We start from the raw sequence: 20,725 nt of genomic DNA, 5'->3' as shown, positions 1-20,725 counted from the left end.
TTGATATTATAACAACCAATTGAACAGCTTAATATAGATGCTCTAAACAACACTCTCCAAATGGGAAAAAATTGGAAAAAACTTAAAAATAAATTAAGTTGACTATTTGGTAGTCTCTGAATACGGCTGGTCGGCATTCTTTGAGTGTTTAAATTGACCCATTGCCATTTTCATTTCCACCAAAATTGTTCACACGACACGATGTTTCTTCTTCTATGGCTCCCATTAATTTTTCGTAATTCAAATAAGGATTTTTTTAGCATTATTGCCATTAATTTTATCCATTTTAATCTTTTAGTTTATCAAATTAAATTTTATGTTAATCCAAATTTCCGCAAATTTTAAAAAATGAACTTATTGATATTGGTGAGTTTGATACAATATATGGGCCCTCTTTTAAAGGTTATAGACTTGCATATCCATATATTGAGTCCCTATTCCAGTTCTCAAGTTCTATTCATTGCAACAAAAAAGGTGTTATTTTGATATAGTTCCTTCCTTCTTTTTCCATTTTATTTGTTGACTTTTGTAATAAAAAGTTTTTCTTTTGATATGGTCAATGTTATTTATGAAAAGGGTTCTTCGTGCAAGATTAAAATTTTTTTTTCCCGGTGAAAAAATGGTAATCATAACACCAACAAAACTTTCGCGTTCATTTGTCTTAATGAAAATCAGTTTGCTACTATTATTGACGAGGATAAGACAGTTAATGAGATGATATCTTTAAGATAATAGTCAAATTATGTATCCGATGGTCCATATTTCGACACATGACTGTAATTAATGTTATAATGTTGATGTGACAAATCTTGAGTCATTAAATCTACTGTTAAGGTAATACAACTATGGTTCTAATTACTCATGATTTACCACATCAATACGGATGTTTCGCCATGTTCTATGTATTTGCTAAAGTCGCAGGTTCTTCCTGTGCCATTTATCTGTTTCGGATATTCTGATAGCGCTGAAGAAGGTAGGAAACGTGGTATTCTCCATTTTTCTCTGTTAATGTAATTTTACTTTCGAAGCCAAAACTTGAATCTTATTTTACGTCTCGAGTATGGCGTAATTTTACCTCATCCTTTGGGTGGTACAGAGCACAGACTGATGGTATGAGTTATCGAGTGAATATAATGAGGATGAAAATAACAATTCTAGTATTGGACTGAATCCATTCCAAATAACCAGCAAGGGGAAAAGGTTACGGTAACATGATCAGATATAATGAAGATGAAAATGTCAATCAGGACGATGAGATATACTAATCACACCATAATAATACCAGTGAAAGTATTTCTTCCTTAATATGCGAGTACCACTACATTACCTTTCGAGGAGGAAGTAACTAAGCTCTTACCCAATTTAAATAACCCGGAAATTTTTTTGTTGAACATACAATTACCCTTGCATTTCTTTGGTGCAAGAAAAAAGGTTGGCAATTGGCATACAACAAATAAGCACACATCGGAACTATCAATCCCCAAGAAATTTGCGCTTCTTTGTTGTGTTCATAAAGGGCCTGATGACCCATTCAGTCTGAGCTTCATCCTGTTCCATCGTTCCTAATTTAACCTGCAACATGAAAAGTACCGGCAAAATGTTAAGGATACCACGGTTGAATGACAACACCCGAATCAAGTCTCTATCACAAAGGGTTCAAGTTGGAGATAAATAAAAATTTTACCAAGCTAAGACAGACTCCAGAGTTTAGATGAGTTGGGCAATAGTCACAGAGAGAAGTGACATTTTTAATTTTAAAAGTCACATGAAATCTTTATAAAAATCTCGGTGGAGACGGTGGCAAGGGTTCTGATTGTGCGGTTTGGGAACACCCTAGAATTATAGGTTGAACAAAACAAAACGTAATATTCATGCGAATTGACCTTTCGTATCTCGAATGAAGTACTGAACCTACTTACCTGATACAGCCGCATTTCGAACCGGGGGCCTATCTCTTTCAGTTCAATCGATTTGGGACCTCCACGTTTCTCATAAACATGATGCCTGCATGATTTCACCAGACTTACAGCCACCATGAAATAATTAGTTGGTGGAACATTGTTTCACAACATAATTACCTGAACGAAATATAATCTGATTGATTTGCAAAAGTGACAATTCGTTTTGTATCCGGCTTGGGCACAGGAAATAGATACTTTAAAATGTTTGCAGTCCTTTGACCGAGCTGCCAACAATTGAAAATTCCACAAATATTATAAAAAGTTCATAATAGATTGAAGGAAACAGAAATTGGACACAGGAAATAGATACTTTCAAACGTTTGCTGTCCTTTGACTGAGCTGCCAACAATTGAAAATTTCACAAATATTATAAAAAGTTCATATTAGATTAAAGGAAACAGAAAGTTCGGGCACAATCAACATAATTTTTGGTTTTATAATCATTAAAATCCACATAATTCTGGAGGTTTTATAATAACTACAATTCAATTCTTGGCTTTGTGGGAAAGGGAGAGAATATTGACCTGCAAAACAAGCATGTGCATGCACATATAATTTTTCACATGTACAAACACACGCGGAAGTCTGAGAGATAGAAGATAAGGCCAACTGATAAAAAAAAGTCAAGATGCACACAAGGTAGTGATCACAAGGATCATGCCCATTAAGAAGTTAACTAAAAAGTCTATAGGAATTACAGATGTATTCAAATGACTATGCAGTAGAGTGATATGAAACCCACAGAGGTGCAAATAGTTTATGGAAGATATTATCCGGTGGCAGATTGAGTACGAATTTTCCACAGTTCTATAAGATAGGAAAGCTGATGGATTTTGAAATTTCAAAATTCTGTATCTATTTAACAACAAGGTTGCAGCCACGATCATTCAAGATTACTAAGATTATATTGTTAAGTGACAGGTTAAAACAGTGGATGCACGAACTCTCATTAGGTTCAACTTAATCGAGTAAAATCTCAAGCTTCAACAACGGAGGCAAGAAAAGGAAAAATCAGACAAAGAAATATAACCTTAGTAGAGAAGTTGTCAAGTATCAGATGTGGGTAAACCTCAGGCATTGTTCCAATAGCTTTCCTATCCTTAATGTCGTGTCTTGTAACCTACAAGAGATTGCTAGATTACAATATCACATGGAAAACAGGATCAAAAGTTGTATGTCGAACGAAGTATAATACTAACCACATTGAGTAATCCAAAGCTAGCAGTAGGACCAAAAGGTAGATGGCTTATGATCATACCATCTGGTACACCACGATGTTCATGGACTAAGATAACATCTGTAAAATCATGAGCTCTGCAAGTTTCAATAATCTCTGATAAAACCTGAAACCAAAGAAACTGATTTAACTTGTGCACTTTTAGTGCTCAGTTTCTCCGCATGCAAGTTAAATCGAAAAGCTTTACATAAAAAAAATTTGGAGTTTCAGAATTTTTTGAGCAATGCAGCAATAATGGTAAAGAATTATCAAAGATAATTTCATTTTGAAAAGTCAATAGCAATTATGCTTGACAGCCTTCTTAGACCATCTATCAGAAGGATGCCAATTTATCATTTCTATGCTCTAATGGGTTTCATTAAAGATAGAACAATGCACCCTAAGAGTAAGGGAAAATAGCAAAAGTATGACAAACTTAACAATACACCAACCTGACCACCTCGATTCATTCGTTGTGCATTTGGAAAAACAAACTTCAATTCCTGAAGTAACAGACATAACATCTATGAACACATGGCACAAGCAAGGAAACTAAAGCCACAGGCGATAAGGTAACATTTCTTGGTGCAAAGTGACAGCTAAAACTTAGGAAAAATCAGACTTGGCCACCTTCACAAACTGTGTAAGTGGAGCACTAGGATCGCGTGATGTTGTGAGTAAAATTTTGGAATCTCTGTTGGTTGCGTTAACATATTCATCGTCAATGGTTGAACGGGGAACTGCATTTAAGTAACGACAAATCCATGCATTAGTTTAGAACATAGGCAATTGTCCCCTAGAAGTAACATCAAGAACGTAGCATTCTGCGATAGGCTCAGAATTAACATTTTCCTTTTAGGATCCTCCTGATAAGTGACATGACAAGATTATCCGAGAAATATATCAAAAATCACGAGCCAAGGCTTACACGTCGTCATGAATATATCACATATTGTCATAATGTGAAACAAAACTAATTGCCCGGTTGTGGAAATGTGAGGATATGCTATCATTCTGTTGACACATTGGGTGTAGTCAAACAGATTGTAGAGAAGGAATAAATACCAGCAGTATGCTCATCTTCAAGATCAATTTCTTGGCGAAGGGCCGCCTCTTCATTTCTGAGCTCAGTGGGAATTGGCTTTCCCTCTGTTCACAAGGGAAAAAGGTTGAATGGACAAAATTAATTTGATAAAGAAAATCCTTAATTCTGTTTGTTACTCATCAACAAAGAAATATCAATAACCTGCTAAGGCTTCCCGAATTTTTCTCTTTTTCTCATAGAGCAACCGCTCTTTGACCTCCAAATTTTTTCTATAAAGATACTCTTTCTTCAGCCTCGTGTTCCTTTTCAACATTGTCCTTATTAAAACCCCAAGATGCCTTCACAAAATCACAAGTGGATGAAAAAGGGGGAACGCCACGCAGCAGAGTTAAGACCGAAAAAATTCAAGAAGAAGGGGGCAGACAAAACACCAATCAAACCTTTTTTGGTGGACTTTGCTCGGTGCAATGGTGGGAAGACGAAAACCAAGGCTCCAAAACAAAGGAAGACAAGAGGAAAACGAAGAGGCGAACAAGGAAGCAAACCCTCACTAGATATGGGCCCAATTTTATGGGCTGGAAGATATGGAAATGGGGGTCTGTAGCAAGGTCCAGACCAATAGAAACGGCTATTTTTGTAATTTCGTTATCAATTTTAAACTTTCAAACGCTCCCACACGCGCAAGGCATTTTCAACGGTCATATACGACAATTCTAACACCTCTCTTTTCTCCTTTTAACATTCGAATCAAACCATTATTTCTTACAGGGAGTGAGCCCTATTTCTTCTGTTTCTTTCAGATTTGCATCTGAAAAACAAGGGATTTGCAGTTTCGAATCGGATTATACACTGCTTCCTTGTTCAATCTATTAATGGCGAAGTCCTATCCTGAAGTGTGTGAGAGCAGCAGATTCTTTGAACCGTTCAAGAATTTACTTCAGAAATCGAAAGTAAAGACAATGCCCATCCTCCGACGTACACTCAGATCTGATGGTGAAAACATGGCCCCGAATACATTCAGATCTGATGGTGAAAACATGGCCCCGAATGATCCCAACATCCAAATCTGTGATCCTCCACTGTCCCCTTCAATCTCATTCTTAAAAAAACCAACATTAAAACCCAGAGAATCCACCGCACATGTGATCCAAGAAACTATGACTGAAGCTCCAGATGCACCAGTCAAGGTACTGGAAAATGAGGGTTTTTTTCCTTCCAATTTCGTGAAACAATCTTACATTTGTAGGATCTGTCATCTGGGAAATGATTAATTCGATGTAATATATATTTAGATATTGTAAATTTTTGTTACTTTATCGTGAGTCCTGGTTTTGAATTATGTAGAATCTGTTATGTCAATAGGTTGTGGTAAGGATGAGGCCGGTGAATGGTCTTGGAATTGGAGATACTTTGGTCAGAAAAGTTTCACAGGAATCAGTGACTATCGCTGAAAGGAAGTATACATTTGACTCGGTGTTGGACTCAAATTCATCTCAGGTTTGAAGAGTTTTTGAAGAATTCTTTATATTTCACAAACTGGAAAGGAGACGTGTAGTGTTTTAGTTTCTCGTTGATGAATTTTATTATTTTGCTTCATTAAAGGCTTTCTCGGTGGTTTTCTTTAGGTAAATATAAGAATCTTAGTTGAACAATTAAGTGGTTTTGTATTCATAGGAGGACGTCTACCGATTGATTGGTGCTCCTTTGGTTAAGGATGCTTTATCAGGTTATAACACAACAATTGTGGCTTATGGAAAGGTAACTTTTTTGGCCGATCATATCTAAATTTGACTCTCTTTTATAAATTTGCATTTTATGAACATGGAATATTGCTTGATTTTCGATTAATACTAGACTGGAAGTGGGAAGACTTATACTATGTGGGGACCCCCAAGTGCAATGGTTGAAGGTCCATCATCAAGTGGTCTTCAGGGTATTGTGCCCCAGATTTTCAAGAATCTTTTTTCCGAGATTCAAAAGGTAGGTTATGTTACCGAGTAGACAAAAAGTTGAAACATGAGATGGTGATGTAATTTGGACTCATTGATTGTATGTAATCATAATTATCGTGTAGGAGCAAGAGAACAATAGTGGCAGGCAGACAAACTATCAATGTCGGTGCTCGTTTCTTGAGGTGATTATTCCGGGCTGTTGGCTCTTCTTGTCTTGGTTTCTAATGAAGTCCCTAGCTAATCATCTATAGATTGTTGCTGCAGGCGTATGGTGAGAAAATTGGAGATCTAATCCATCCTATTCAACAAAATCTGGAGGTAAATTCGCTGCTTCTCAGCATACATAGAATAATATAATTATGTTATTCCATCTAAACGAAATCTGATGGATAAACTGAGTTTTATTGGACTTTGTTTAGATAAAAGATGATCCCAAAAATGGGTTTTATGTGGAGAATTTGAGTGAGGAGTACGTGAACAACTATGAGGATGTCACTCAAATTTTGATTAAGGTATAGCAATGACAATGGTGGTGTAAACACAAAACATTCCCTTACGAATTTATAGAAATAACTTTACTAATTGGCTATTGCTATACTGTAATTCAACTTCATGCTGCAGGGTTTGTCAAATAGAAAAATTGGAGCGACAAGCATAAATTCTAAGAGCTCAAGATCCCATATAATATTCACATGCATTATTGAGTCTTGGTGCAAGGTAGGCAGTATAGTACAGGACATTATGCTTTTTATTTACTCTTGAAACTTATCCCCCCATCCAAAAACCCCAAAAGAAATCAGGAACGGAAATCTGTTCATTTTGTGGTGATAGTCTTTTTTCGCTATTGTGTTATTTTAGTGACTAATTTCATCACTCGATTTTATTGTGATCTGTTAGGAGACCTCGTCGAAGTGCTTTGGTAGTTCAAAGACTAGTAGAATAAGCCTTGTTGACCTTGCTGGATTTGACAGAAACGCACCTGAGGATGCTAGTCGACAGCATGTGAAAGAAAGAAAATATATAAAGAAGTCAATATCACAGCTAGGGTACGTATGGTGAACACATCTAATAGTTTTATTAAGATCCTGGGTTTTTTTAATCATGCAAATTATTTCAGGCTTTCTTCTAGTAATCGTTATTGTGTCATGTTTGTACATTCTAGTTGTAATGGATTTTAAATGCATCCAACATCGGTGTCAATGAAAATCCAAGTTCAAACATTTTATTCAAACAAATCCTTGCATTTGAAATAAATTTTTTCCATACATATTAACTGAAGTTTGCAGAAATGTAAATGGAACAATTAGCATAAATAATCTGACATCAGATTGGATATTGTTTGTTTTAATTGGACTCTCTGTAAATGTGCAGGAACTTGGTAAATATTCTCGCAGACGGAAGTCAATCAGGGAAAACTGAAGATGCTGCATATAGAAGTTCAAGTCTTACTCATCTTTTGAGAGACTCATTTGGCGGCAATGCTAAACTCTCCATTATATGTGCCATTTCTCCAGACAACAAGTATTAAAAATCATTGAGTTTTATTTATTGATTCTAGATATAAATTTGGCCTTGAAAGAAGTGGTTCTAGTTTCCCTCTGATTTATCTATTTTACTCTCACTGTATTATTGATTGTTTTTTTTCTTATATTTTCTTATGCTTTCTCCTTTATATGAGCAGAAGTAAGAGCGAAACTCATAGTACACTCAGATTTGGACAGCGGGCAATGTTAGTAAAGAATGAACCTGTAATAAATGAGATAACAGAAGATGATGTTAACGATCTGAGTGATCAGATTCGGCAACTAAAGGTGTTATTATTTCTTGCACTAAATTAAGAGTTTTACAAAGTTTTTATGCTTGAGGTCTTGAATATCATTGATTTAACGCAGGAAGAACTAATGAGAGCTAAGTCCAGCACATGCAACTCACTCAGCAATGGTGGACACTTCACAGGAGGAAATGTTCGTGAAAGCTTGAACCATTTGAGACGCAGCCTCAATCGTTCATTAATCTTACCACGAATAGACAATGACTCTGAAACAGATCTGTGCATTAATGAGGATGATGTAAAAGAACTAAAGCTTCAGATTGACAATATCCGAGTTTCTCGTGATGAAAATTTAAGAGACGATTCTGAAAATGGAGTGAGTAGTGCCCTCTTGTACTCTGCTGAAGGCTGTGAAACAGGCTTCACCTGTGAACAATATTTGAGTTGCTCAGAAGATGGTGAGAACGAAGAAATTAATTCCAGTGAAACTCATACAGAATTGCCACACATGAAAAATATTACCCAGGTGGCAGAACTTGATCAAATTTCTAAGAACTCAATTGCGACGGATCCTCTGGCAATCAATAATCTGTCCATCAGTGGATGCCATGAGACTGGAGACCTTCAAGATCCTGTGTTTTCTGAGTCTCCTAAAATTAAGAGTTCCCAGAGGAAAAGCTTAATCTTCTTATCAAATCATCTCTCAAGTCAGGAAGATGCAATACAGAGTTCCAAAACTCTGGATGTGTTGCGGCAATCACACCAACAATCTGATCACGGTAATTCGTCCCTAAGATCCAGTACAATTTATCCTAGCCCTACTGAGTCCTTGGCAGCTAGCCTTCACAGAGGATTACAGATCATTGGCTATCACCAAAGGAATTCCACAACAACTAGATCATCCGCCTCCTTCTCTTTTGAACACTTGGCACTCAAACCGTGCCTATCAGTTGACAAGGGCAGTACCTCACCAGTAAATGGCCAATCTTCAGATCCTTCATCTGCTTCCTTTGTTTGTAAGAAATGTCAAGCTGAGGATAGTTTGAAGACAAATATAATAACAGTGGATGCATCAGCAAATTCAAATAGATTGGGGATTCCAGTGACCAAGGTTGGTCTAAAGCTGCTTAATTTTGATATCCAATGCCATATCATTTATAAATAAAATCGGAATTTCTTTCTTCTTTATATTTATCCCTTTGTCTTTGCGCACAGGATGTGGAGAAAGATTTAGCACTGGCTGCTGAAAGAGAGAAGGAGCTCGGTAGCAAATGCAATGAGCAAGCAGCTGAAATTGAGCATCTAAGGAAACTGGTGATAGGACTTTTTTTCTGATGTAAATGTGGGACATGCTTATCCTAGAAACATGCTATAACGACCTGTTTTTCACTGCAGCTAGAGCAATGCATGTGCGAGGCTAATCATCAGACTGATGTTAGAGCATGGAACAATTCTTCCAGTTTCAGTGAAATGAAGAAGCAGCTGCCGCCTATCCGTGAGGATGAAGATTATAACTGCCGCTCAACCGATGTTGAAAATCAGGTACGGACTTTGTTTGCCAAATTTTACATTAGATATGCCTACTATATGACGTGTCCTTGTGGATTTTATTGTTATTATGTGACGTGTCCTTGTGGATTTTATTGTTCCTTCAAGCTTGTGGCGTTTCATGGTAATGAAAATCTCGATTCAGAAGTTGTAAAGGAGCAGTGTGAAATTAAAGAAGTCCTGGAAGACTTGAATCATTCTATGAAGAAATCCTTTGACACTGAAGAAAAGGAGGCACTTGTCAAAGAAATTGAAACATTAAAAACCAAACTGCAGATGTACACTGACACACCAACAAGAAGATCAACTGACAAGCTCAGATCTTCTTTGCTGTCTCAATCTATCCAGTTTAGAAAAAGTTGCACAAATTCTCAAGGCATTAGTGGAGAAGAATTTGAGAACGAAAGGCAGAAGTGGATGGAAATGGAGAGTGAGTGGATATCACTAACTGATGAATTAAGAATCGAAATAGAAATTAATCGTCATCGAGCAGAAAAGGTTGAATTGGAGTTGAAACTAGAGAAGAGGAGCACGGAAGAGTTGGACGATGCCCTCAAAAGATCTGTCATAGGGCAAGCTAGAATGATCGAGCACTACGCAGAGCTGCAGGAGACATACAATGACATAGTATTAAAGCATCGAGCCATTATGGAGGGCATATCAGAGGTGAAAAGGGCAGCTTCTAAAGCAAGATCCAAGGGTCGCCATGGCTCTCGTTTTGCTAAGGCCTTTGCAGCAGAGCTTTCTTCTTCGAGGGCGGAAAGAGAGAGGGAAAGGGAGTTATTAAAGAAGGAAAACCAATGTCTTAAAGTCCAACTCAAAGATACCGCAGAAGCTGTGCACGCCGCAGGTGAACTTCTTGTTAGGTTGACAGAAGCAGAGGAGGCAGCTTCAATAGCTGAGGTAAATCATACTCACACACATTCTTTCTAGTTTCTGGCAAGCCACATTTTCTAACCTTTTTGCTTTGTGCTGCAGGTGAAGAACACAAAGATAGAGGAAGAGAATGACAAATTGAAAAAACAAATGGAGAAACTGAAAAGAAAGCACAAGATGGAGATTATCACAATGAAACAGTACCTTGCAGAGAGCAGGCTGCCTGAAGCTGCATTCCAACGTCCCCTATATCGTGAGGACTCGGATGTAACACACGATGATGATAAATCATCTGCATTCCATGATGATGATCAGTCTTGGAGGGCAGAATTTGGTGCAATTTACCAAGATCACTACTCTGGTTTTAACTGATTGAGCATGACCCCCTACTTGGGTATAATGCAATTACATAACCTAAGACTTTATGTAGGAACAGTATATGATCTTGTCTGCTCTCGAAGTTTATTGGCAGCATTGTTTTTTGGAGTGACTTGAACAGAATGACATATGAAAAAGTTCCTATATGTGTGGAGTCATCTATCCGATTGAGTATCCAAAGTGAAAAAAAGATGCAGCCTGGCATTTTCTGTTTAAAAAATAACCCAAATCCCCAAGAAACCTGTACTTTCAACTGAAAAACTTATTTACCTTGATTGAAAAAATTTAATCTGATTGGAGTTATAACCATAAAGAACCTACTCTAAACATTATCTTTTGCCTATTATTCCAATTATTATTTGATTGGTCCCTCATGATGTTAGTGCATTTGTGAGGATCAATGGTGAAAATATGAAGAAAAAAACACCCCTTTTTATTATGTATAGGAACAAATAGTTCTGTTATGATGAGTTTGGACGGATTTTTGTCCATTTAAGTATAGTTTGGTACACTGGATAAGAGAAGGATTAATCCTCATTATCCTATGCTTGGTATCTTTCTAGAAAACTCATGATAATATCATGGGCCCGTGATAAATAATTTTATACAAGGATAACATATCCCCTTTTATGAGATGTGATAATTTTAATTTAATGATAAAAAATATCACAAATCAGTTAATTGTCCTCGATATATAAAAATCCTAAACCCTATCGTTCTCTCATATTAAAATCAAATAAATATTTTTATTTATTTTTATATATTATATAATATGATAATTATATAAATGAACTCGAGATAATTATATAAATGATTTTTATAAATCTCAATAAAATTATTAGTATCACTCGATTAACCTTAAAAATTGATATTTGACTTGACTCACAAAATCAAGTGCTCAATTATCATATTTTATATAATATATAAAATTAGGTAAAAGTAAATAAATCATGCAAGCACTGTCGGCACATGAACAGATAAAAAAATATGAACTCAAGCAACAACTTTGAAATTATAAAATTTATTTTGATAAGGTTAATTTTGTCATTACAATTTAATATATAAATTTAATTACTCTTATTAAAATCATATCAAACATTTAAATATAATATCTTACATCTTGTTTATTCTTAACTTATTCTTATATTATATATCACACGTTTATCCTATCATGTATACCAAACTATGCCTTAAGGATAAAATAATCTCTCGTTATATTTTTTTTATTATTTTAATTAATTTAACATTACCAAATAGTTTTCACCTCATTCTAATAAATCCTAGCACAAATCCTAGCACACAACACATATATGTTTAAATGTTTATATATATTTTTGTGTAAAATATAAGTATGTTAGAGTTATATTTTTAATTCAAAGTCAATAATTGAGTTTTTATTTTATTACATTTTATTTTAAAAATAATAGTATCATGTGGTAAAATATATTTGGATAAAAAATGTATGACTTTAAAGAGAAATATAGTTAGCACAAGTTACTACAAATCTATAATATTTTATGTATACTATAATTTTTAAAAGAGTTAAAATTAGAAGTTGGAAAAGTATATAATTTAAATAGGAGAGAAGAAGCATCAAGATTAACTATTTTATATAGTTAAAAAAAAAAAAAAACTATTTTATATACTTTTTTTATTGGAACATGGGCTGGGCTAGAGAACATTAAGTTTAACTGTCTTAGAATTTATCATTAAGAAATTGGGCTGAAAAAAACCCCGCTAAGGTTTAAGGCCCAGGCTAGCCCGTATATTAGTTCCGCTCCAACTCGCTACTCTTTTTAGAACCCTAGCTGGGTGCTCGGAATCTTCCGCCGGCAATCATGGGTACAAGATGAATCTGCAGATTTTTCATATATCTCAAAGTGTCCTTATTGAATAGAAGTTGTTTCGATGTTTTCTTGCAAAAAGTGGCTGAAAATGTTGTTTGTTCGTAGGTATTTCACGGGATTCGATGCACAAGAGGCGCGCCACTGGAGGAAAGAAGAAGGCCTGGAGGAAGAAGCGAAAGTAATCCTTACTACTAAATTCTAAAGTTTCGTGGGTTTTTGTAACTATCATGATACGCATGTTTTTATTTTGTGGAGAATGGTATTTGTATGTTCAAGTGTTTTAGCATTTTGTGGAATATGATATCACTTGGTATTCGAGGGGCTGACGCTAATCTGACAGTATCCATCTCCATCGTGTTTAGACCAAACATTCAGCTTCTCTGACTCCTATTCGTGTGAAAAATGATGAAAACGAGACTGTTCTATATGTTTGTTAAAAACAAAAAAAGTAGTGAATGTAATTTATCTTTTTATCTGCTTTAAAATTTGTTTAAAAACTAATTTTTTTATTATTGTATTTAAATTTTTATTTTAATTTTATATATAAGAAAATTTATAATTTAATTAAATAAAAAACTTACACGATCCAATCCAACTCAACCAAATCCACATCTCGCTCAATTTCTTCACAATCTTTACAAAATATCTTATTCTCAACTCTCCTTACCACCAATTGTATTTTTGTTTGGTTTCTGGCTAACAATGAGTCTACAAAGTATTCGTCTGCAAGAAATCGAACGAGAATCATGTATTTGTAAGAAATCAACTTTTTATTTTGAATTTTACTGGGTCAAACTTGACCCATGAATTCGATTGAGATGTTTTTTGTTCGCATCTAGATCGACCAACTCGACCTAGGAGAGTGGGTCGAGGTGTGAAGAGCTCGGATCGAGTGTGAAGAGCTCGACGCAGCACCTCGACCCATCTAACTCGACCCAAACAAAGAGCTCGATCCACCTCGACACAATTTTTTAAATGAATACTATTTAATTTTAAATTTTGACAACTAGTAACATTTTTGTTTTTTTGCATATTTACTTTCCCACTAAACTTGGAAAGAATCAATTCTTTGACTGTAAGTTAACTTTAAGATCAAAACACGTTGATTTATAAGAAGATTGTATCATTTTTGAACGAGAAAGAAATAGAATATTTGGCCCAGCATGCACAATTCGGTAATTTAATTATTTGTGCTAAGGATTATAACAATCCGAATCATTTGTTATGGGTTTTGATGAATAGACAAACTTATGACAGTTGATGTAATGAATTTTGGATGATATATTGTAAACGACCTTTACGGTTTTCATTGTTTGAGTATTGTTTGCTAACAAGGCTAAATTGTTCAAAATTTTATCTCGTGATATCTGAGGAAGATGAATTTAAGTGGAGACATTTTGGTGGAAGAGACGGTATAGGTTTGGGCGATTTCGTTAGAATGGATGAGTACGAAAATGACTTAGGGGAAGAGATAAGACGTTGAGAAGTTGAAATTGGCCAGTCTTTTGTTCGTGACAGGTGTATTGGGTAGACAAAGAAAAATAAAAATGATACAGTGGATTTATAATGGATTAGATTAGTTAATAACTTTGATAGTTTTATTAACTATCCATGACATATAATAACTTTTGAAGAAATACTTTATGGACTTAGAAAAGATCTCGAAAATAAGTTCAGAAGCTATGAAAATTTGGTTGCACGCCGTGTGAATAAATCCACTTATATGGAAGCTACCGCACCCACTAAAATCTGGATCATTCCCACGGCGTGCGACCAAATTTTCATAGCTTCTGAACTTATTTTTGAGATATTTTCTAAGTCCATAAAGTACTTCTTCGAAAGTTATNAACTTACTTTTGAGATATTTTCTAAGTCCATAAAGTACTTCTTCGAAAGTTATTCTATCCCATGGATAGTTAATAAAACTATCAAAGTTATTAACTAATCTAATCCATTCTAAATCCACTGTATCATTTTTATTTCTTCTTTGTCTACCCAATACACCTGCTACGAAGAAAAGATTGGCCAATTTCAACTTCTCTACGTCTATCTCTTCCTCCAAGTCATTCTCGTACTCATTCATTTTAATTATGAAATCCCCCAAACCTATACTGTCTATTCCGCCAAAATACCTCCATCTAAATTCATTTTCCTCACATGATAAAATTTTGAACAATTTAGCCTCGTTGACAAATAATACTCTAACAATGAAAACCATAAAGGTCATTTACGATATATCATCCAAAATTCATTACATCCACTATCTTAAATTTGTCTAGTCATAAAAAACCATAACAATTTATTCTAATTGTTATAATCCTTAGCACATATAATTAAATTACCGAATTGTGTATGCTGGACCAAATATTCTATTTATTTCTCATTCAAAAATGATACAATCTGCTTACAAAGCTCAACGTATTTTGATCCTAACTTTAACTTACATTCAAAGAATGGATTCCTTCCAAGTTTAGTGGGGAAATAAATCTGAAAAAAAAATGTTATTAGTTGTCAAAATTTAAAATTAAATAGTGTTCATTTAAAAAATTGGATCGAGCTCGACCCAGGTGTGAAGAGCTTGACACTTCGACCCAGGTGGGTCGAGCTCTTCACACCTCGACCCACTCTTCTGGGTCGAGTTGGTCGATCTAGATGTGAACAAAAAACATCTCAATCGAATTCATTGGCCGAGTTCGACCCAATAAAATGTTGATTTCTTACCAATACGTGATTCTCTCGTTCGATTTCTTGCAGACGAATACCTTGTAGATTCATTGTTAGTCAGAAACCAAACAAAATTACAATAGATGGTGAAGAGGGTTGAGAAGAAGAAGATATTTTGTGAAGATTGGGAATGAATGAAGTGAGATATGAATTGGGTGGATTGGGATGTGTAAGTTTTTTATTTAATTAAATTATAAATTTTATTATATATAAAATAAAAATTTAAATACACTAATGAAAAAAATTTAGTTTTTAAACAAATTTTAAATAAGGATAAAAAAGTAAATTACATTCACTTTTTTTTTTTTACAATAAACACTTCTAACAGTCCCGTTTTCTTCATTTTCCCAGTGTTAATCGTTGTACATTAGAAATTAATAAAATAGTGATTGCTCTATGCTTTAAGCTGGCAAAGGAGATGTCTTACTACTGAATTATGGCGTAGATCAATGCAATTACTACTTGATTTGGTTTAATCTATCACCTGCTATTCGGTATGAGCTGGGACGACAACCAGCAAACACAAAGATGTTAGAAACTGGGACTAAGATAGTGCGTAGAGTGAGAGTTCGAGGAGGTAATATGAAATGGCGTGCTTTGAGGCTGCTTACAGGAAACTACTCTTGGGGTAGTGAAGCTGTGACCCGAAAGACGCTTATTTTGAATGTTGTTTAGAATGCATCAAACAATGAGTTGGTTAGGACAATGACTTTGGTGAAGAGTGCCGTGGATGCTGCTCCATTTAAGCAGTGGTATCTCCAGCATTATGGAGTTGACATGGGCCGCAAAAAGAATGCTGCTGTGAAGAAGGAAGGAGAGGTATATGAGCATTCTTTTTCCTTTGATCTTTGACAACACCGCCTATTTTTTCTATGTCAGCTGCTCAGAATAGGTTTCTTTAATTCAGAGTTGAAAAAAAGAGTTTATGCAGCATTTCTTGTTATATCTTGATTAACTGTCATGAAAATAAATGGTGGCTCTGTAACTCAATTGATAAGTTTTTATTGTTTTATTGGTTGTGGCTTTAGGAAGCTGATGCCACTGCTACAGAGGAGGTAAAGAAGAGTAAACATGTTCAGAGAAAAGTTGCAAAGCGGCAAGAGGACCGCAAGATTGACCCACATCTTGAGGAAGAATTCAGCACTGGTAGTTTGTTGGCTGCAATCTCCTCACGTCCTGGGCAGTGTGGACGAGCAGATGGGTACATAATCATATTTTCCATTTACTCTTTTGGCCAGAATACATGATTCATATAGTCGACTAATTTCCATGTTCACACTGTTTTACACACATAGACTTACTCATTATTGCTACAGTATTAAGTCTTTTTTTAAGTGAATGGATTGGTTTTAATGTGTATCAATTTATTCTATGTTTTTTAAATTGGTATATTTTGGAGGGCAAGGAATTGGAGTTTTACATGAAGAAAATCCAGAAAAAGAAAGGAAAGGGTGCAGGTGGGGCCTAAATTATCTGCATCAAGACCGCAAAATTTTCCAGTCGCACATCACTTTATTTTTATCGATATGTTATGGCTCGGCATTTTTATTAACAAAGATTTACCTTAGTTTTTTAGAGTTAGATCGACATTTTTGTTCTCATACCGATTGATTTCTTGACGAGAATTTTGTTTTGTTTTCTTCTTTTTGCTAGCTGTTATTTTTAGCTGCAGTCATGGTTGTCTGTCTAAGTTTTGCAGTAGTGTCCTATCAACTGCAATAACGTTGGAGCAATTTGTATTTAAATTACACGGTGAGTGCCTGTAATAAAATATCTTATAATGATTTTATTAAATTCATGGGAAGTATTCGGAAAAAACAGCCAACGATCGCCTCCAATATGATAATGAACTTAATAGTATCGCTGGAAATGTATACCATTTCACTAATTAATCATACTGTAATGGGTTTGAACAATTCCCCAGAACACGTAATTGGTGTTGTTGGCTGAAGTTCTTCGATTTCTTTAATAACTTGATCTTTGTCTGATTCAAAAATCTCATCCTCTGCATGACAAATTATATATGAGATTATATATCCATATAAATATCATGTACTGGTAAATCCAATGGTTTAAGCCGCAAAGGATCTATGCATGTTAGCCGATGTAGGAAAGATTTAGCCCTTAGAAATTTGAATCCTACATCTAATCCATAAAATTACTTGCCACCATAATAAAAAAACAAGTGATTCATTACCTTTTTCAATGGTGAAGCCATCGAAGAAGCGTAGAAGCTTACTTCTGTTTGCGCAAAGAACGTTGATAATATCAGCGGGTTTGCACTGGTTAGCCACGAAAAGCTGCAAGATGGACTGATGTGTAAGAGCTATAAATGGATCAGAAATGGCAAGTTTCATATAATTTTGGCAAATGGTTTCATGTTTTTAAAGCGAATATACCTTGAAAACATGGAAGGCATCAATCTGTATGTTCTTCTGTGATTCCTGCAGCATCAAATTTTCGCTTATTTACATAATATTGTGATCGAGTCTGCTGGTAAGTGATCCTAGAAATGGTTTTACCCTCAAAAGATTCATTAGGACTCTCATGTTATCTTTCGAGCTGACATAACGTATCATCACGTTAGAGTTCGAACGATCCAACAAAATATGTCCCAGGAGCTGAAAAAAGGAGTACTGGAAAATCATCATCAATGATTTCAGACAAAAACATCAGGCATGACCCGTTAGGAATCCAAAATTTGTACCTTGATTGCGTATCTTCTTGTCATGTAATTTGTGGATTCCAGCAACTTAGAATTGAATTCAGCGAAAAACTGCAGGAATACACATAAATGAAAACATCAAAACTGCTCGGAATGTTTTCTTTTTAGGAAAAAAAAAATCATGTCTTTTTATGTTGCATGCTGAGGAAAGAACGTACCCAGCGGGAGTTTATGGCTAGAAATTCTGAAACTGTTGACTTGTGCCTTGTAAGAAGCTCCTGCAATATATTGCAGAAACCATATGAGTAGCTAGGTTATTAGACATCTTATTCTCGGAAAATACATAAATCTAGGACTTTCACAATGTGCATGCAACTACCTTAAAGGTTGTTGCGGCATCTGAAGCAACATCGAAATTCGGAAGTTGCACGTAGTCGAAAAACTTCTTCAAATGCTCAGACTTCAGAACATATCTGCAGGGATGATACAAATATTGGAAATTTAAAGTAAATTTAAAGATTGAATAAAAATTATGTCTCGTGAATGTGAGAGTGTCTTTTGGCTCTCCACATTCTTGAGTTAATTGAAGAGTTGTGACACTTCATATTCTTGAGTTAATGGGAAGATTAATTGAGTTAATTAATCTTGCATGACTCTTGGTGTGCATTTTGAGGCTTATAAATAGTGGGGTTCATTTCCTCATTTCAAATACATGAAAATTTTATCTCTTTCAAGCACTCTCTTGCATTAAATATTGTTAGCTTTTCATTTGGTCTCCTTTAAATCTCGGTGATAAAGTAAATGTACGTTTTCAGTTCGTCGTAGTAGTGCTTCGTGCTAAATCACTGCTGGTTGTTCCGTTGTATTCTGGGAAACAGACGTCCAAGGCAATTCTCGAAGCACATACAAGAGGGGACAAATCTGTTTTAAGGAAACTGTACAAGCTACAGGCCTCGGTTTGGTTTACTTCTTTTATAGCGTTTCTCTACTGTTTTCTCTTCACTATATTGCTCGTTGGTTTTATTGATAAAAACTTTTCTGTACTGTACCATTCGATATATTGTGCAACAACAAATCAAGAGTTTCTTGCATCCATTAAAGATTTAACACTTGAGGTGATACCTGGCGATGACTTGATGTCGTATCGACTCCTTCAACATTCCTCCAAAATGCAGGGCGTTTACGGGATCCTCATAACTACATAAATGGGAAGGGAGTTAATCATTGATATGTAACTATTAAGAACAAAACACATTGCTCAAATATATGTGATTATGAACGAAAAATCACTGCAAAATCAAGGGTAGCTCACCCAATTATCAGCTGATCCATAAGATCAAGATTGGCTTCCAAGTAGTCAGAAGCAATCAACCGCGACTGAACCGGCTGTCTCTGCAAATTTGCGACGACTTGAGTTGCGTCTTTGCGCGTCTACGAAGAAAATGAAACCCCCGATAAGTTGATCAAGAACCAAAGTGGTATCAGTAACATATTATTCTGCATAACTTAACGAGTAATAAAAAAAAAAAATATGCACAAAAAAGAAAAAAAGAACAGGATGAATAATATTGTATGTAGTTTGCGTACTTCAAAGTTCAATTTTGGGAGAGTCTGAACGAGGAGCCGAAGGGTATCTTCGCTGAAGAACTCTTGAGTCAATTGGGCACAAGCTTCTGCGACGGGTTCGGAATCATCAACACCATATAGAATCGACTTCATCTCCCTGATAAGAGCATCCAATTGCTCCAACTGAAATCAGAAGTTGTTACTGAATATTGTATCTTAAATTCAAAAATAATCCAAAGATCCAGAAAAATTATTGCAGGAAAAGATAATCCACGTACGGCCACTCGGTTCGACTCTAACGTCCGAAATGGATGAATCTTTTTTGGGAATTTTCGTCGATCTTTAGCTTTTGTTAGGACGAAAACAAATTAAATACTACTAACCACCCCTCCAATGTGAAAATAAGAAGAGAAATGTTTAGAAAAAGATTGTAGTCCCATGCAAGAGTACTTAAAAAGGCATGCGTGTACCAGCGGATCAAACAAATATCACCATGCAGTGCCAAAACATAACAATATAGATACAATGAATACGGAAAAAAGGGATAATAAATGAGCAACCTTTTCATCTCGTTTAGGCTTGCCGGCGGTATCGGTGGCAGAATCGAGATACAAGAGCAAAGACCTGGTGTTACGTACGACATCGACAGGAGTCCGAGGTTTCTTGGATTTGAACAGATTCTTCATGGAAGCGCTGCGCAGAATCTTGGGAACAAGCTTCTTAAAATTCAAAGAAGAACCCGACCTCTTCATAGGCTTGCCATCTTTCTTCCTCTCCTTGTTCGCAGCGACAGAAATCTCTTTCCCCGCTGAGAGGGAATGAGATTCCGCCGGCATGATTGATTTTACAAAGAACCTGTCAAGGTTAATGGATGCTGATCGAGTCTCATGTGCTGTTCGGTGTCGAGATTGAATAAGAAAAAGTAAATAAAATGGGATTGAAAAAAGTTTTGGTTATGGGGTTTGTGGCTGTTATTATTACATTACATGGAAATGGTCAATGCGAGAATGAGAGACTCCATGTTCGGATATCTGTGGTCGGGTTGAGTTCTTGTGGGAACTCCGAAATCATAGGAAATCACGATAATGTGTCTTTGTGTACTTTGTCTGATTTACGGGTAGTTTCCTAAATCCTTGGACTTTTTATTAATATCTCCATTTTTTGTACTTTGTACGG

The 20,725-nt window shown here is 35.5% G+C and overlaps 4 protein-coding genes across 6 annotated transcripts; 2 read left to right on the top strand and 2 right to left on the bottom strand.

The window, feature by feature from the left end:
* Positions 1-1,220: 1,220 nt before the first annotated feature.
* Positions 1,221-4,792, bottom strand: LOC140987664 (uncharacterized). Of its 3 annotated transcripts, none has more exons than XM_073456269.1 (10): positions 4,663-4,792; positions 4,424-4,560; positions 4,243-4,326; positions 3,808-3,917; positions 3,630-3,680; positions 3,161-3,304; positions 2,992-3,081; positions 2,079-2,185; positions 1,920-2,004; positions 1,221-1,572 (listed from the first exon to the last, which is right to left on the bottom strand). In XM_073456269.1, exons 2-10 carry the CDS (start codon positions 4,533-4,535, stop codon positions 1,474-1,476), a joined length of 882 nt encoding a protein of 293 aa, XP_073312370.1. In that variant the 5' UTR covers positions 4,536-4,560; positions 4,663-4,792; the 3' UTR covers positions 1,221-1,473. The 3 variants fall into 3 exon arrangements, with proteins under 3 accessions (XP_073312370.1, XP_073312369.1, XP_073312368.1); XM_073456268.1 differs by having other exon boundaries at positions 4,654-4,781; XM_073456267.1 differs by having other exon boundaries at positions 1,221-1,374; positions 1,471-1,572; positions 4,424-4,772.
* Positions 4,793-4,908: 116 nt separating this feature from the next.
* Positions 4,909-10,911, top strand: LOC140987663 (kinesin-like protein KIN-12F). The gene is made up of 16 exons (XM_073456265.1): positions 4,909-5,409; positions 5,585-5,719; positions 5,897-5,980; positions 6,077-6,202; positions 6,297-6,356; positions 6,439-6,492; positions 6,594-6,686; positions 6,796-6,891; positions 7,072-7,220; positions 7,546-7,695; positions 7,856-7,985; positions 8,067-9,056; positions 9,161-9,259; positions 9,341-9,487; positions 9,602-10,396; positions 10,472-10,911. The coding sequence occupies exons 1-16, from the start codon at positions 5,095-5,097 to the stop codon at positions 10,739-10,741; spliced, it is 3,693 nt and encodes a 1,230-aa protein (XP_073312366.1). The 5' UTR covers positions 4,909-5,094; the 3' UTR covers positions 10,742-10,911.
* Positions 10,912-15,910: 4,999 nt separating this feature from the next.
* Positions 15,911-16,965, top strand: LOC140988769 (small ribosomal subunit protein eS8-like). Its single transcript, XM_073457841.1, has 2 exons — positions 15,911-16,137; positions 16,347-16,965. The coding sequence occupies exons 1-2, from the start codon at positions 16,024-16,026 to the stop codon at positions 16,563-16,565; spliced, it is 333 nt and encodes a 110-aa protein (XP_073313942.1). The 5' UTR covers positions 15,911-16,023; the 3' UTR covers positions 16,566-16,965.
* Positions 16,966-17,074: 109 nt separating this feature from the next.
* On the bottom strand, positions 17,075-20,610 carry LOC140988768 (putative MO25-like protein At5g47540). The gene is made up of 11 exons (XM_073457840.1): positions 20,110-20,610; positions 19,571-19,732; positions 19,296-19,414; positions 19,106-19,180; positions 18,363-18,456; positions 18,202-18,261; positions 18,026-18,094; positions 17,841-17,939; positions 17,718-17,762; positions 17,516-17,618; positions 17,075-17,323 (listed from the first exon to the last, which is right to left on the bottom strand). The coding sequence occupies exons 1-11, from the start codon at positions 20,383-20,385 to the stop codon at positions 17,211-17,213; spliced, it is 1,215 nt and encodes a 404-aa protein (XP_073313941.1). The 5' UTR covers positions 20,386-20,610; the 3' UTR covers positions 17,075-17,210.
* Positions 20,611-20,725: the final 115 nt, after the last annotated feature.

The sequence above is a fragment of the Primulina huaijiensis genome, chromosome 11 (assembly GCF_012295235.1).
Source record: "Primulina huaijiensis isolate GDHJ02 chromosome 11, ASM1229523v2, whole genome shotgun sequence".
Lineage (NCBI taxonomy): Eukaryota > Viridiplantae > Streptophyta > Magnoliopsida > Lamiales > Gesneriaceae > Primulina > Primulina huaijiensis.
Note: the sequence above shows the minus strand (reverse complement) of the source record. Positions and strands in the feature narration are given on the sequence as shown.

What these genes read in the sequence shown, in the direction of transcription:
- LOC140987664 (XM_073456269.1), bottom strand. Translation starts at nt 4,535, where the DNA reads ATGTTGAAAAGGAACACGAGGCTGAAGAAAGAGTATCTTTATAGAAAA. An exon ending in TGAAGATGAGCATACTGCTG is followed by an intron (nt 3,918 to 4,242) that starts GTATTTATTCCT and finishes ACTTAAATGCAG; the next exon opens with TTCCCCGTTCAACCATTGAC. An exon ending in TCGAAATGCGGCTGTATCAG is followed by an intron (nt 1,573 to 1,919) that starts GTAAGTAGGTTC and finishes TTCATGTTGCAG; the next exon opens with GTTAAATTAGGAACGATGGA.
- LOC140987663 (XM_073456265.1), top strand. Translation starts at nt 5,095, where the DNA reads ATGGCGAAGTCCTATCCTGAAGTGTGTGAGAGCAGCAGATTCTTTGAA. An exon ending in TGGACTCAAATTCATCTCAG is followed by an intron (nt 5,720 to 5,896) that starts GTTTGAAGAGTT and finishes TTGTATTCATAG; the next exon opens with GAGGACGTCTACCGATTGAT. An exon ending in AGGCAGCTTCAATAGCTGAG is followed by an intron (nt 10,397 to 10,471) that starts GTAAATCATACT and finishes TTTGTGCTGCAG; the next exon opens with GTGAAGAACACAAAGATAGA.
- LOC140988768 (XM_073457840.1), bottom strand. Translation starts at nt 20,385, where the DNA reads ATGCCGGCGGAATCTCATTCCCTCTCAGCGGGGAAAGAGATTTCTGTC. An exon ending in AGCCTAAACGAGATGAAAAG is followed by an intron (nt 19,733 to 20,109) that starts GTTGCTCATTTA and finishes TTCTGATTTCAG; the next exon opens with TTGGAGCAATTGGATGCTCT. An exon ending in CGACATCAAGTCATCGCCAG is followed by an intron (nt 18,457 to 19,105) that starts GTATCACCTCAA and finishes TCATCCCTGCAG; the next exon opens with ATATGTTCTGAAGTCTGAGC.
- LOC140988769 (XM_073457841.1), top strand. Translation starts at nt 16,024, where the DNA reads ATGACTTTGGTGAAGAGTGCCGTGGATGCTGCTCCATTTAAGCAGTGG. An exon ending in CTGTGAAGAAGGAAGGAGAG is followed by an intron (nt 16,138 to 16,346) that starts GTATATGAGCAT and finishes TTGTGGCTTTAG; the next exon opens with GAAGCTGATGCCACTGCTAC.